The 16,100-nt window shown below is 56.5% G+C and overlaps 1 protein-coding gene across 1 annotated transcript in view; it reads right to left on the bottom strand.

Moving 5' to 3' along the window:
- The window catches only part of Xylt1 (xylosyltransferase 1), a 239,816-nt gene extending 224,005 nt beyond the window's left edge, over positions 1-15,811 (bottom strand). Inside the window, exon 1 of the mRNA XM_076840180.2 lies at positions 15,434-15,811. Coding sequence (XP_076696295.2) covers positions 15,434-15,811 — 378 coding nt within the window. The remainder of the gene's footprint in view (positions 1-15,433) is intronic.
- Positions 15,812-16,100: the final 289 nt, after the last annotated feature.

The following is a 16,100-nucleotide window of genomic DNA, read 5'->3' as shown; positions in this document are numbered from 1 at the left end:
CGCGTCCACGCTGTTTTATCAAAGGCTCTAGGACCTGGGGTGCTGGAAGGCGCAGGTCTGGGGGGTTGGCCCAGAACGCTGCCGCTCAGCCAAGTTCATGGTCAGAGGCGTTGGAACTTGGCAGGGTCTCTGAGACCACCAGGAGCTGGAGAAACTGAGGCTGTCTCCAGGAACACGTTCCCACGTCCTGGGGAGGGAGCCGGAGACGCTTCTCCACGCTCTGGGCGAGACTCAGGCCCAGCTTCGGGCCTGTGGGGGGCCAGGACCAGCTCTGCAGCTTGGACCAGCAGACCCCCGTGAGCCCACATCTGTGAAATGGGGGCACCCCAAGAACCCCCCACCCCGGGCTGCAGGAGTGGGTCGGCACCTCAGTACCCTGCCGGCCTCCTCCCGGACACTGATCTGTCCCGTGGGGGACGCATCACCCGTCCAGTAAGTTCTGGGGCCCAAGGGCGTGCCCCAGGAGATTCGGCAAACACACACCTCAATTGCAAAATTCATCCCAGGCTTTAGAAATATCATTTACTAAGTTAAAAAAAAAAGTGCATCTTCCCACGAGGCCAGTTATCCTTATCAGCATCATTACAACGACTGATACTTTTAGGTGGGAAAATGGGTACAGAGACGCCATGTGACCGAGTGGAGGTTGCACAGCCGTGCAGGGCTCAGCGGGCAACAGAATCCAGGGCCACCCACTCTTTCCAGAGGGAGGAAGGAGAGCAAGCGGCAGTGTCAGTCCCCAACTTCCCCTTGTCCAGTCCTCTTCCTCCTCCTCCTGCCAGGACCAGCGCTGATAATAATAGCACAAGCTTAATGGTGATTAATACGTGCGCGGGCCCTGCGCTAAGCAGTCTGTATACATCGACCCACTCCTTTCTCCCACCACCCTCTGAATCAGGCACAGTGGTCCTCCCCATTTTGCAGATGAAGAAGCTGAGGCACAGAGACTGCCTAACTTGCCTAAAGTCACACAGCTGGCAGGGAGCAGGACCAGCCACTCTCTCCTGCCACAGAGGCCCCCTGAGTCTCCCTGTGGAGGTGCACCCTAGTCTGCGGCCCCATCATGATCCCAAGCCCAGGTCCCAGCTGGGAGGAAGACAGATGTGCAACCAGGGCTCAGGCGGCCCCAGGTGCTCATGCAGGGGGACAAAATCCCTCAGGCGGGATGTGAGTCTGTCGGACCTTTAGCCAAAGATGAGGCAAGAGGGAAGGGGCGGGGCCAGCAGCTGGGAGAGGGGCCCTCCCTGATTCACCCAGATCCAGCTGATCCTGAATCCCACCCAGAAGGCTCAGCATCGGGTGACGTGCTGGTGAAGAGCATGGGTTCTGTGCCAGGCCGGGTGAGATGGCAGATCTGTCCCTCACCAGCTGGGCGATCTTGGGGCAGTGACTTCCCCTCTCTGTGCCTCACTTCCTCTATGCACAAGACAGCGATTTCGACAATGCCCACAACACAGGGCGCTGGTAGCATAAACACAAGAACCTTGGCATGCAGTCAAGGCTTAATAAAGGCAGCTGCTACTGCTGTTATGTCCCTCATCCACAGGAACAAAGAATAAACTGAAAAGGTACCGCCCGTAAGGCTGAGCGGCTGACGGGAAAGCGCATCCCGGGACTCGAGGCCTGGCTCGAGAAAAATCTTTGGCCCCTGGTCTTAAGAAGTGGAGCTCCATAGCTTCTGCACTTAGGGCCCTTCCTCATCTGAGCACCACTTAATGAGCACCTACTAAGTGCTGCTCATGCACAGGAAAGACCCCAGGGAGATCAATGGACCCACAGTCAGCTCTGGTGGGAAAGGGGGTCCTACTAAGGGCCCCCAGACAGAGGGCAGGGCGGGGCACACCCGAGGGACCCCCTGTAGTGGGGAGGTGGGAGATGATCCCGAGCACAGGTCCCACCTGGGAGGAAGACAGATGTGCAACCAGGGCTCAGGCAGCCCCAGGTGCACACACACACACAGGGACAAGAATCCCTCAGCCGTCTTAAAGACAGCAAGGCAGGAGCCCACCTGTCCCAACAGCATGAAACTACACTGGTGGCCTCTCCTGCTACCCACGGGTCCCTGGACTGTAGTCACCATAGCAGAAGCACTGGCCACGGCTGGAGGGAGGGGACACTCACCTATTCCAGACTCTCACCCTAAGAGGAGCTGAGTCAATACTCTGCACTGTTGGCTCACGAAGGATTTCATGGGTCAATACGACCGTGTTTGCTTCCTGTTTCACAGATTCCTGCCTTTTTAAAATTCTCAATGATCTTTTTAACAAATCAAAACGGGGCTGTCAATCCCTTCCGTCTTCCCTGTTGAATACCCAAAGCTAAAGCGCCTTCGAAACAGGCTATCCATTGGCCTCTGGGCCCAGCACTGGCCTTACCTCTTGGGTCCTACGGGGGATTCTCGTTTCCATTAATCACTGAGTGATCTGCAATGTCCAACCTGATTTCTTCTCTGACCTAAGAGTGATGTAGAAGGGTTCTCTCAGGTTAGCTTTCTTTGTGATGAGCTTGAAGAGGTTGAATTTTAACCCGTCTCACTGTTCTCTGAACGAGGCCTGGAAGAGCCCTACCTTGGAAATCTATGAGCCTTTTGTTTGTTTGTTTACACATTTGCTCATTTGTTGTCTGAGACCAAGTTAGGCATGGATTTCAATGAGGCCATGTTAAGGCATCCAGAGAGCAGTCTTGATAAGGACGACGCCTCTGGAACACACGCGCACACGCACACACACACACCCTTTGTAAAAACTTACAATCATAACGTTTAGTAATCAAACAGTCAAGCTGCAGGAAGGACCTTACAACCAGAATCCAGGGTCCAGCGTCTCACGTCTAGGAATCCCAGACCCTGGGCTCAGAACCCAGGGTGGCACTGCGGCTCAGCAGCCCTGTTCTAAAAACTAAAACCGAAGCGTCCAGAGACAGCGTCAAATACAGCAGATTTTGGCTGCCACTGGGTCTCGGGGCCACTAGCCCTTCCAGCACATAATCCAAACTTCATCCAAAAGAAATACCGCGACCGCCGCCAGCCGCCTTCTCCGGTGACAGCCCTCAAGTCTGCTCACTGCACGGGGCAGAGCCCAAGGACAGGCGTCCAACACGGCCAGACTTCAGTGCTGGCCAGGCGGGCGGCGGGAGGCCCTGCTGATGAGACTCTGTGACAGGCTCCAGGAGGAACCTGAAGTCCCGTTCCCAGCCAGTGCCAAGAGAACCTGGAAGCCCAGGGGCTCCTAGAGCTCCTGACCTCCTGCTCCCGGGGCGGTTGGCGGCTGGGCCCGCAGAGGTGGGGCGGCAAGTGGAGAAGGCCCATGTCAGAGCCAGACCAGGACCCTGTGTGCTAAGCGGCGCTGACAAGGTGCAGGAAGGCGGCTCCTCAGGGGTCTCCTGCACTCACGCTGTGGCCCTGCACGCAACGCCCGTGGTCCCCCAGGGGACATCTCAGCCCAGCGTTTGGATGTAGAATGACGCACGCACCGAGGGCGAGAGGGCCGAGCGGGGCTGCCAGTCCGTGTTCATCTGCTTCCCAGCAAGAAAACCAGAGGAGCCGGAGATAAACAGGCGTCAATCAAACCAGGAAGTGACAGGGTCTGGGGGGAGCCTCATTCTGCCAGCCCTGTTTTGTGCGTAAAGATAAGAGCCCTTTGGACAAGATGGCTCTGGTTAGGAGACCTCAGAGGAGGGCACGGCTCCCAAAGGCAACGAGAGCAGTTACCATCGGGCAGCTCCTGGCATCCTCGAAGAAACCGAAATGGAGGAACAGCCGTCCACCGTGAACGCGTCCCGGGCCTGAGGATTCTCCCTCTTGCGAGACAGAGGACAGCGTCCCCAAGCTCCCCGCCCTAGCAGGAAAGGCGAGGCTCCAACTGCCAATGCATCTGCCCCATCGACGGCTGAAAACCAGGGTCAGAACACTTCTGCTCCCCTGGTCACCAACAGACGCGCACAGGAGTGGTCCCCGCGACGCTACGCAGGGTGGCCCCAAACCAGGAGCTTCCATGTGTGCCCAGAGCAGGACCGAGATGTCCACTGGGCTGCCTCCCAGCGGGACAGCAGTGACCGTCCCAGGACCCCTGCAGACACCAGGCCAGCTCACTTTCTTAGAAAGTCTGGAGAGTGCATGTTTTAACTTCCGTGGGCCAGTCTCCGTCTCCACTGAGCCACCGTGGCGCCAAATAAGTCACGGCCAGCCTGGAAGGGCACCCACGGGACAGCGTTCCAATAAAGCTTTATTGGTAGACACAAATGTCATTGTCACATGTCATGAAAAATTCTTTTTTTTTTTTTTTTTGGCCCAACCATTTACAAATGCAAAATCTGCTCTGAGCTCACGGGTCTTATGGAAGCAGCTGGCGGGTGAGGCCCAGGGGCTGTGGCCTGCTGAGCTCGGGTACACATGACTCTCACGGACATGGCCTTAAGCAAAGCCGAGATGAGACTGAGGGATTCTATTCCCAAAAGGAGACACAAAACAACTGGTGGGGGTCAGAAGTCAGGACAGGGGTCGCCCTTGGAGGCTCAGGGACAGAAGTGGCCACCGATTCCCGTGGCTGGTGAGGCACGGGGCTCTGCATCTGGGGGCTAGCTCCTCAGCCGTCTCTGGCCTTTGGGAACGGCTCCAAACGCCCAGCTGAGCCTGGCTGCCTGGCTCAGAACGACATGTCCTTTCGGGGCTAACGCGGTCATTCATTATGGCTCGTTCCGCGTCGGCCATGTAGGGGACCAGGGTTCGGATATTCGACAGAAAGTGAACGCACGGCGGTAAGTCCAAAGGGTACAGGAGAGGAGCCCAGACCCAGTCACAGAAGCCGTGCTAGGGACAATCAGTTTCCAGGACTGTAGGAGCCACACAGATGGCCACTGAGACCACCGAGCAGGCCCGTGTTGGGGACTTCCACTCCAGCGGAGCCAGAGCACGGTCCCTCCTAATGTCTAACTTCAACCCCTCCCCCTTGAACTTTGGAACAGAGCAGCACAGCTGTTTACCAGAGGAGCCAAACATCGTCCAGCCGTCTAAACATCGGTGCTTCCCAAACCGTAGCCATTCTGGACCTCCCAGATGGCCATTCACCAAACCAAGCTGGGATCCAGGTTAGAATCCGGGTGGGGACCTGGCGCTATAACGTGAGCATCTTCACTTTGTTAACTAACTTCTTTTTGCTTCAACGCCCCTTTTCCCACAGGCTAAGCAATGTGTCATTTTGATGGAATGGCTACCACGCTTATGTCTTTCCCCTGATACACATTTAAAGAGAGACACTGCTACCAACAGTTCTTTAAGATGGTCACTCCCGACGCCAAGGCGGGAGGCGCCTGGAACCTTGTCGGTGCTCTCTCCTGCCCTGGCTGTGGGTTCCTGGGGTGTGTCCAGTTTGTCAAACCTTACCAAGCTGCACACCTGGGAGAAAGTGCGTAGAATACTTTTTGGCTAAAACAACAACAACAACACCACACACAAAAAAGCAGGTAAGCTGGGCACAGTGGCACATACCTGTAATGCCAGCGACTCAGTGGGCTGAGACAGGAGGATTGCCAAGTTGGAGGCCAGCGCAGGAAACTTAACCCTGTCTCAAAATAAAATCATCAAAAGAAAAACAAAAGAATGTCCATGTCAGCCAGGCGCGGTGGCGCGTGCCGGTCATCCCAGCGGCTTGGGAGGCTGAGGCAGGAGGATTGCAAGTTCAAAGCCAGCCTCAGCAACTTAGCAAGGCCCTAAGCAACTTAAGGAAACCCTGTCTTAAAAGTAAAAAATAAGAAGGGTTGGGGATGTTGCTCAGTGGTCAGAGTCACTGGGTTCAATCCCTGGTACCAAAAAAAAAAAAAAAAAAAAAAGAAAGAAAGGAAGGCAGTTGAAAGAACATATACAAAATTTAGGAACTAAATGAATGCTGTACCCATATGAAATATATGAATAGTGACTATAAAACGCGTCAGATTGAGGACCGTTGCCCAGGTCGTCCCTGTAATCAGTGCCACACTGAGATCAGTGTCTACGCTGCGTCTGGGATCCTTAGCGCTCGTCTGTAACTCCTCTGGCAAAAGCCAGCGGTCCAAAGAAGTCCTCACCCCCAAATAGCCTCACCCTCAATGATATATGAAATAAGTCCAAAGTAAGTAAATAAAGGAAGAGAGATATACATCTCCCCGTCCAAAACCAACCCTCAACCTCGGCCTCCGATTTTCTCTCGGGACCTCAACTCCTGCCCTCACGTGCTGGGAACAAGTCCATCCGTCCACCGGGTCCTCCCCAGGAGAGCGAAGGCACTTCTGTGCTCCCCCTATTCACACCGAGCTGGGCACACAGTGGCCCGGGACCCACGTGTGCGGACTCCACAGGCGGGTGCAGGAGTGGGGGGCAGGGGGACAAAGGTCCGAGCCCTGACCGTCTTCTTTTTTAAGAATGAGTCCCCCCTTGCCGTCCTCCTCCGGGGCTTTCTGAGCATCCACGCACTTTCCCATCCGCTTATCAAACTGAACCCTCCAGACCACAGCGGGAGGTGGGCTTATCAGCCTGGTCTGGCCACAAAGACACAAAGAGCTGAACTCACACATCAACCTTGAAGGGGCTAGGATCAGAGTCAACGTGTTCTGGAATGTTCTAAGGGTCCCCCTGCCCTCATCTCCAATGACTCCCAGCTTCCCTGGGTACAGCTCCTCGGGGTGCAAGGGCATGGGAAAACCAGGGGGGAGGATGACGTAAGCCACCCTGACCCCCACGCTCCCCACCCAGGGGAACCCGGCTGAGCACACGCAGGACCGCGGGCAGAGCTCCTGTCCAGGAGGTGCGCCCTTGGACGGCCTGATGCTGTGAGAATTTGCTTATCCTGGGTGTCCCCAGGGCAAGGAGGAAGCGGAGGAATCCTCCAACAGGCCCAGGGAGGGCCACCGCAGCTAGGGAGAATCAATGCTACGAATATGGCACAAGGGGACAGCTGACAGGTGACCACAGGTATCTTTAGCTCTTCCCAGTGACGAGAGAGGTCTTCCAAACAGGCTGCAAGCTCAGCGGCCCAGAGGGGCCAGTCCCGGGTCACAGGTGCCGGGGGACCTTGCAGGAGGTAGAGGCGGGTCTGGGGGACTGGATGGTCTGGGGTGCGACCCTCCAGCATGGCCATTAGCCTCCAAGCAGGGACAAGGACCCAGAACTGGCCCATCTCAGGACTTCTACCCGTCCCTGCGTTTCTGTGCTTGGTGGTTCTGACACCGTGCGTGGGCAGATCCAAGGCCCCTCCTGCATGCGTCTCCCTGGTGTGGTCACCAGGAGGCAGAGCAGATAAGGAAGGTGGGCCCTGTGACACCTCGTCATCGAGCCCTGTGAGCCGCTGCCTTCCTGGGCCCCAAGCTACAGATGAGGAGGCGGAGACAGGAAGTCGCGTGCCAGGTCCAGCAGACGCTGCCAGGGCCCGCCCCGCCTGAACCCCACAGGCAGCCTCTGGGCCTCCGCCTGGCACTGCCCCACATCTCCCGGCTCGTCCCTTCAGATGTAAGATGAAGACCTGGGACCCCAGGAGCGGGGTGGTCCAGGCCTCAGGAATGCCAGTTCTGGGGTGACGGGGACCTGTCACCTTCATGAGCCCTGGCCCATGCTATTTCTCTCTCGGGCCTTTCCAGAGGAAACCTTCCTCTTGGGTCCACGAAGCCACCGTGGGAAAAGGCGATCAGAACTGGGCAGACATGTGAGAGGAACCTCAACTGTGACAGGCACCTAGAAGTGCACCCCGAATCCTTGCCTCCAGGAGGGCTGGAGGGATGCGCTTCCTGTTCACCAAGGTGGTCCCTGTGCTGGGCACGGGGCCTGGCCCACTCTGTTGGAGTGGAGGATGGGTGGGTGGGTAGACGGACGGACGGGTGGATGGATAGATGGTGGGTGGATGGACGGACGAATAGGTGAGTGGATGGGTGGATGGTAGATGGATGGGTGGATGACAGATGGACAGACGATGGATATATTCATGCATGCATGAACGGATGCAGGGCGGGCAGAGGTGAAGCTAGGCTGAGACACTTATTTTGACTGAGTTGGGCAGAGACTTAAGAAAACAGCCGTCAGAGTCACCACAGAACCCCAACTCCTACTCCAGCCACTTCTTGGAAGTTTAACTTTTATGCAATCTATTGTCTTGGCTCTTATTATTTTCAATAAAACAGGTGACAGGAGAGAGTAGCAGGCTTTCACTTGGGGGTCGCTGTATTCCAGGGGCTAGGTCCTCCCAGTCCTCCTGCTGTGGCTGGTGCCAGGCAAACATTCAGCGAAAGTAACCGCCCTCCCCCGTCACTGTTATCACAGTCACCACCTGAACGTCTGCTCCCCTGGGTGGGGAGCCCTGGCGTCAACCTCGCGGTCCCCATTCCACCCCTTCAGGCTGCAGGAGGGCCACACACCGACCCTCTCTGCTTCCCGGGCAGGCCTACGGCAGAGCCCCTGGGAGAGAGGCAAAGCAGCTCACAGGACCCCATCACCATCCGCCGACACGTCAGCCTGGATCAGATGCTCCGCTAAGCCAGCCAGTCACCTGGCGGGGACAAACCAGGTCTCAGAGGACACAAGCCCATTTCATTGCTCTCAGGGGACCCTGAATTCAGAGGCCATCTCCCCCAGAAGGGCTAGAATGGGTCCACTCCTCCAAGTATCCAGCTGGCTGGGCTCCACTCTCTGGTCACTAGTAAAGCAGAAGGTGACATCCACCCTCCTCTGTGACATCTCGGGCTTCCCTGGGGAGGGGCCACCTAACCACAGGCATCGCAGGGGCACACCCCGGTGAGCGTCTGCGGGCAAACGGACGGCTCCTGCTGCAGGCGGAAGGAAGTGCTCACCAGATCCCAACTGCGCCTTCAGGAGATAGATGTCACTGCCACGTCCCTGTCACCCCGGCTGTCAGGGACAGGTCTCGTGGGCTCCTCTAGATAACCACAGAGCAGCTGAACTGAAGGGGGGCGGGGGGCAGCAGGAACAGCAGTGGGGACCGACCCCCCACTGGCCAGCGGGCCCTGCACAGCCCCTTCCTGCCCGGCCCCCTGGCGAGAGAGAGCCGAATCCCAACCTGCTTCCTCCGGCCAACTCCTCCTTCAAGTTCCATTCTTCGCGGGCATGCTCCCAGCCTCCTGGACTACAGGAGACACTTTCTTCTCTAGGACCATAAAACTCTGCCTTGAAATCAGGAGATCTGGGTCAAAGGACACAAAGTAGCCAGTCCAGAGTCTGACATACAAGACGCCTGGCCTGGCGCCCTCAGTTACTGGACTCGGGATTTGTGCTCAATGACTAGATTCCAGGTGTTCTTGCCCCTCCCCAAAGAATGAGTGACCCGGTGACATGATGGATATGCCCCTGGGCCTAACTACAGTGATTGTGTGTGCTACCTTCAGTAAAGGCGATAAGATTCTTAAAAACTAAGATCGCATCCTTGGGGTTGGCCGTTTTGAAGGAATCAACATGCGCTCTGGGATTCCAAGCCAGACGCCTTCACGGGATGCTGAGAAGACGGAGGTTGCAGAGCCCTTAGGAACGCAGACTCCGTGGGTTCAGATCCTGCTCTGCCACGGAAGACGGTGCACCCCGGGGAAAGTCCCTTCGCCGCCCCGTGCCCCAGCTTCCTCTCTGTAGCAGGAGGTTTCAAGGAGTTAATGTTTGCACACATCCACAACAGGGCCTGGTCACGGTCAGCCCCATGACTGCTGGCTGCTGCAAGTATAATCCTCTAACCGGAGAAGTTAATGTGAAGGGTGAAAAACGGGCTCTACTGCTATCGTGGCCCATCAGTTTGCATCATTGTTTAGGGGGCGGATTCGAAGCAAACGGTGCATATGCTGCTTTTCTAAGGTTGGCACATTTTTAGGAATCTGCAGTCAGAAGTGAGAAGAGTGGTATAGTGATTTTTAGAAAAAAGATACAGCTGCATTGAGGGTTTATCCAAGAACTGTGCAGAGAGGGAGCTCAGAACGCTGCACGGCAGTGGGAAGGAGGCAGAGCTGGGTGTGGCTCCCAGTTCTGCTAGTCCCCTACTTTGGGTTCTTAATGAACAAGCAGCTTTGCATCTCTGAACCTCAGTCTCTTCATCTGTAATATGGGGACAGCAACAGCCCTATCCCATAGAGCTCGGGGGGATTCAGCGAGACAGTGAGATAATGTTCACAAAGCTCCCTTCTATTTCTGCCACAAAACCAGCAATCCTAAGACCAGAGATTTCTAGTTAAGGGTTCTTAGACACAATTTGGTATAAGTTGGGTAACAGCCTCTTCCTTCCTGGAGATAGATAGGTAGGTATGTTTGGGGGGAGCATTGAATAAAATAATGTATGCAGTCCACCAGAACTATGCCTAGCATGCAGTCGGTGCTCAATAAATGTTGGTATTCTTTGTCCTGCCACAGTCCATCCTGCTTCAAGGCTTGCACATGCAGAAGGAGCTAGATGCATTCAATGGCCTGGTATTCACTTAATCCCTCCTTTGTGTGGGAAAATGAATAATCACACACACAAATGCTCATTTCCAAATGGACCAAGAATTTCCTGTCAAGAACAGCAGCTCACACTGGACCATTTAGCATGTGCCAGGCCCAAATCAGTTCACACACATTTTACTGGAATCCATCCTCACACAACCCACTGAGGTGGCCTTGGTGGCCTATTGACGGAGGAGAGTGACTTGCCCATGGCTGGAGGTAGAAGGGCACAGAGCTAGAATTGGAACCCAGGTGCGGTGCGCCACCGGGCACCACACAAGGCCTCTTTCATTTGTGCTGGAATCAGTCACATATTCCCTGTAACTTTTTTGTCTGTTCCCACCCCCACTCCCTTTGAATTTGGGTTTTGCTGGGGTTGGGGTTGTTATTATTTATTGTCTTCAAAGCATCTTCTCTGTCTCTGGTAGATGGGGAATCGGGGGGTCACGAGAAATGGGGAGATGCGGAGGAAGAAGGGAGAGGGATTGGCAAGTGACCAGCACAAAGCAGCACTAACCAAGAGCCAGGGCCGGGCCTGCCCTCGCCCTGCACAGGCCCATTGGGGTGCATTTCTGTCTTCCTTCCTAGGGGTCGGTGGCCCCCTGACCCTAAATAGCTCTAGCTGGGGAGGTGAAATCCGGCCACGGAGACCCCAGGGGATGTTTTTCTCCTCTGGGCACACACATGCCCACAATGATGTCAACTCGGCTCTACCCAAGCCACCCAATTTCTCTTTCCACAAGGACCAATGACCAAAGTTGGGCCGTCCCCAGGAAGCAAGAATTTATGCCTCAGCTGGCTTCCTGTCTGCAGAGCAGCAAGCTCCTCTCCACCCAACCTTCTGGAAGGTAAAAACCGACTGGTGTAGAGAGAGTCTAAACGTGACAGTAGGAAGAAAGCGAGAAAGAGACACAGGCGCGAGTGCACAGGTAGAGGGTCATGCTCACTACACAGGCTCGCGCATTAGGCCGCACGGACCCTCGTCCAAAAACCTGCCATCTGAATGCTCTCAAATCCAGAACTTTTTAAAGTGCCAACACGACCCCACAAGGGGAAAATTCTAAGCCTGCCCTCATGTGACCTGTCACAGTTGAGACACAGGCACACTAAAAATACCACACTAAATTACCTTCAGGCTCTGTGCACAAAGGACGCGTGCAACGTAAGTGAGCTCTGTGCTTTGTAAGTTAATTCTGTGCTTCGTCTGAGGTCCCGTTCCCCAGGTATCTCACTATGTGTAAGCACATATTCTCAAATTTAAAAATCCATCATTGCAAACACTTCTGGTCCCAAGCATTTCAAATAAGGAACACTCAACCTACACCCTGTTATATCATATTTTATATCATATTGTGTATGTATATATGTTGATAATAATCCCCACTTTATTTCCTTTAACATTTTCTAGTATACGATGAAGCAGATGGGAACATTTGCAGTAAGATAAATTGGTCCAATGATACACATTTCTGGACACAAAGTGTAATGCATTGCTCCAACAAAACAAAACTCCATTGAGAGCAAGAAATAAAAAAAGAAAAAAAAAATTAGTAAAATACCCTCTGTCCTCTTGGTCCCAAAACATTTGGACAGAAAGAAAAGCTACGCCTCCAAGCCTGCTGGAAGCCTGCTGGAAGCCCGGGCGGTCTGGATGCTGTGAACTAGCTTTCAAAGTCACTGCCACTGTCTGCAAAAGCCCTCTGAGTTATCTGAGTAATGCGAAGTATGAGGAATTTCTGCCGAAAAACCAACATTTCAAAAGAGTCAGTTAAAAAAAAGAAAGAAAGAGATCAAACTTGGAGAGTGCAGGGTGTCTATGTCTGTGTGGAGGAGGGAAAAAGAAACACAAAAAAATTAGATTTCTTAAGTGAAACTTAGTAGCAGTTTATCCAAGGGCACAAAGAGTAAACTGTGAGGTCTTCCAGGGATTCACCAAGGGAAAGAAAAGAAACATTCTTTACATTAACAGCGACTCTCTTTCATCTTCTCCACAATGCATGCAAGACTGGAGCTGATCTTTCTGACAGCACCCCACTGGCCCCGGTATATCCCCTCCCCATATAACGAAGCCTGCTGTTTTTAAATTCTGAGATGACAATAAAATCCACAGCTTCTGGAGACCCAGGGAAAAATCAGGGCCACGGCCGGCCACCAAACAGCTGCAATCGGCACGATCATTCTAATAGGCAAGAGGCTGAGCGGAAAGCGGACGCTTGCACATCTTTGATGGACATGCCATCTCACCGCCGTCCCTGTGCCCTCTGACTCTGTCTCCTTGCAAAACTGGATGCTCCTTCCCGGCTTCAGAAATGCACCAAAAAAAAAAAAAAAAAAAAAAATACAATCAGCTTTTTCCAGCGATTGACAGCTCCCCGCGCCTGCAAAGCACACACAGGCGGAGTGGGCTCTTGCAGCAGGGTCTGTTTTAGAAAAATGCTCCATGCACAAGGCCTGCCTGACACTCTGCGACACACCCACCCCAGGCCACGGATCGGATCCCCTCTCCATGCAAGAGCCAACGCTGTCTACCCCACCCCACCCCCACCAGCCACAGAGCAGAGGAACACCATTGCCCAAGCGCTGCCTCTGAGGTGCTTTACAGGAGTCATCTGGAAAGTCACAGGAATTTTTAATCTTTTTTTTTTTTTTTTTTAATATCCTGCTCCCAGTCGTCCCTCCAAAACACCATGCTGGCAGCCCCCCCACCCCCACCCCAGAAGGGTCTGGGAACAAACCGAGGGTTGCAAGGGCCTCTGTGGCTTGCAAATCGGTCTGGTCCTCTCCTTGCCTGCAACCCAAGCACCAGCTATGCTGGACTTCGGGAACAGCCTGCCCCCTTCTGGTCTCCTTGGTCCAGGGGAAGGGCAGGGGCTGGGTGGGCACAGCTACAAGGGGCCAGAGCCCAGGCTGCAGCCAGAATGTATGCATATGCGCTGTGACTTCAAGCCCTAGAAGCCCACAGGGGTAGATGCAGAAAGGGAGGAAGACAAGAGAGAGAGGAACAGATACACTAAAACACAAGCCCAGGAGCGCCAACGGCACACAGCCCAGTAGCCAACTATCAGGACGGGAAGAGTGAAAAAGAAAAAGAAAATACTTGTATCAGAAGGTGAAGGACTGAGGCGTTGGGAGCTGCAAACGAGGGGACAGGAACTGAACTTGCAGAAAAAAATGAAGCCAGGCAACTCCACAGTTGCACCTGGAATTCCAAAAGGAATTTTCAAAAGAAACTGGTATGCTCCCCACCCCCACCCCCACCTTGCCCACTGCAAACCATCTGTGGCTAAGCTGGCACTTAAGATGGCAGGGACACTAAGCTGAACCCACAAGGAGTGGTCATGGCGGATGCTCAAGTCATCAGGGCCCTGAGAACAAGTCAGCCAGCCATCTCTTCCCCTCATTTGTTTCAACAGGTGGTATCTGCACCCCAAAGGTATCTCCTGAACCCCAGGTGCAAAGGGTCCAGTCAGCCCCACTTCCCCGCCGCCCCAGCACCACCCTACCTCTAGAACACTGGGCCAGCAGGACGTGCTCCTGAACCCTCCTGCCCACCTCCCGGGAGGGCTCGGAATCCAGAGAGAACATCTAATTGTGTTTCTGCCTGAACACATTACTTTCAGTTCCAGGAGTTCAAAGGCAGCGCCTCTGAGTCCCCTCCCCTGTAAATAAGAGGCTGCAGGACATGGGAACATTCCGGTTCTCCGTCAGCAATTTCACTCCACTCTCTCCTCCTTACAAGTGAGGGGAAGACTTCTCCCTGCAACCCACAGGGCAGGGAGAAATGCCATCACATCACATCTTGGGGCTGGCTCAGCCCGCAGGCACAAAGAGCCACACTCTGGCACAGAGGGCTGGTCAACTCCAAAGAAGTTTGGCTGACCAGAAGGCACAGAAGGCGCTGTGTGCCCAGGCAGTCTTGGGTGAAACGAGGAGAGACAAGCATTCCATCCCTACAGATCCTGGGCCCCCCTTCCCACACCGTGTCTAACATCCTTAAGGGACTAAGCAAATCCCTGCAGGCAAGTGGCATGAGGAGGACACAGACAGACACAACCCATCCCCATCCTGCGCCTTAAGACAGAAGATCCCGCCCATGCAGAGCGTGGACCCTGCCCAGAGTGGAAGCCTGCGGACCTCCAGCCCCCACCTCAGTGGGCTCAGCAAGGAGCCTTCCGAATGTGTGAAAGGGACCCCTGGAGAAGTTGGGGACAGGGTAGGACAAGGCAGTTCCCCACCCAGCCAACCAGATGGCCCCACAAGATCCGTGAAAGACAGTTTCAGAGCCCTGACTGCTCACACCCAACAAGGGCAAAGGACCCACGGAGGCGCCTGGACAGTGGGCTGACAGGTGAAGGGGCACCGAGACAGAGGCAGTCGGCTGGAAGAGGCCCTGCCCTGAAGCTGCAGACGGGAGGGCACGGGAGATGGCAAGGTGAGAGGGAGAGAAGGTGGAGCCAGGATGCTGAGCCATCCAGGCTCAAAGTAACCGGGACCTCAGACTTAGTACAGAGTGCCGATTGAGGGACGCGGTCAGGGACTTGGGACACCCATCCCTGAGCCTTTCTCAAGCCAGGACCAGGAGGGCTCCGCTGTCTGCGCCCAGCTCGCCGGAGACGGAGGGGGCAGCTGCTAGAGCCACCCCTCAGCAGCGGAGGACGCCGGCACGATCCGCGCACTGGGCGGGGAGCGAGGCACCCACACCCACAGGCGGGGAGCGAGTCGGGCGCCCGGCAAGAGCGACGGGGAACAGGAGCCCGGCCAGGCTCCGGGAGCCCTCAGAGCGCCTCCTCCGGAGATAACTTCCCCAGACCCCAGGGGGCCGTCCTCAGACTCGGACGGGGCAGCGCACGACCCCCGAGCCCGCCCGGGGAGAGAGGGCTGCGGGCGGGCGGGCAGGGTGCGCCGTGCTGCCGCCGACCGCGGCTCGGGCTGGGGGCGTGGGGCCGGCTGCCTCCCTCCCTCCCTCCCCGCAGGGCGCCGGCCCAAAGGGCATCTTACCGGCTGCGCCCGGCCGGGCAGCGCCCCGCGGCTGGCCGGCTGCTGCGCGCGGGCTTCTCCGGGGCCGCCTCCCCGCGCCCGCGCCGGGGGCCCCCGTCCTCCTCCTCGTCCTCCGCCTCCGCCGCCGCCGCCGCCGCCTCCTCCCCGGGCTGCAGCCGGCTCCGCGGGCAGGTCCCGGCGCTCGCGGCGTGGGGCCGGGGCCGGGGGCGGCTGCTCGTGGCCGCCGGCCGCTGCGCCCCCGCGGCGCTCGCCGGCCCCGGAGTCGAGGCTGCTGAAATTCCACACGACCAGCGTCTGCAGCAGCAGCACCGTGAGCGCCGCCAGCAGCGCCGAGTGCGAGCGCCGGGCCAGCCTCCGGGCGCACGGCGCCGCCACCATCTTCGGAGCGCGGCGGGCGGGCGGGCGAGCGGGCGAGCGGGCGGGCGCGGGGACCCCGGCGCGCTCCGGCCGCCCCCGCGCTCCCCGCGGCTCCCCGGCCCCTGCTGCCGCTCGGGCTCCCGATCGGCCCCGCCGCCGCCTCGGCTCGCTGCTCCGCCGCCGCCGCCGCCGCCTCCTCCTCCGCCGCGGCGCGGAGTTTTCAGACGGGCAGGGACCGGACGTCACCAGGAGGAGGAGGGCGGGAGGCGGGCGCCGGGAGGCCGCGGAGGGGCGCGGGCGCGCGCGGGGA

Source organism: Callospermophilus lateralis, chromosome 19 (assembly GCF_048772815.1).
Source record: "Callospermophilus lateralis isolate mCalLat2 chromosome 19, mCalLat2.hap1, whole genome shotgun sequence".
Taxonomy (NCBI): Eukaryota; Metazoa; Chordata; class Mammalia; order Rodentia; family Sciuridae; genus Callospermophilus; species Callospermophilus lateralis.
This window is presented reverse-complemented; position numbering and strand designations above follow the sequence as displayed.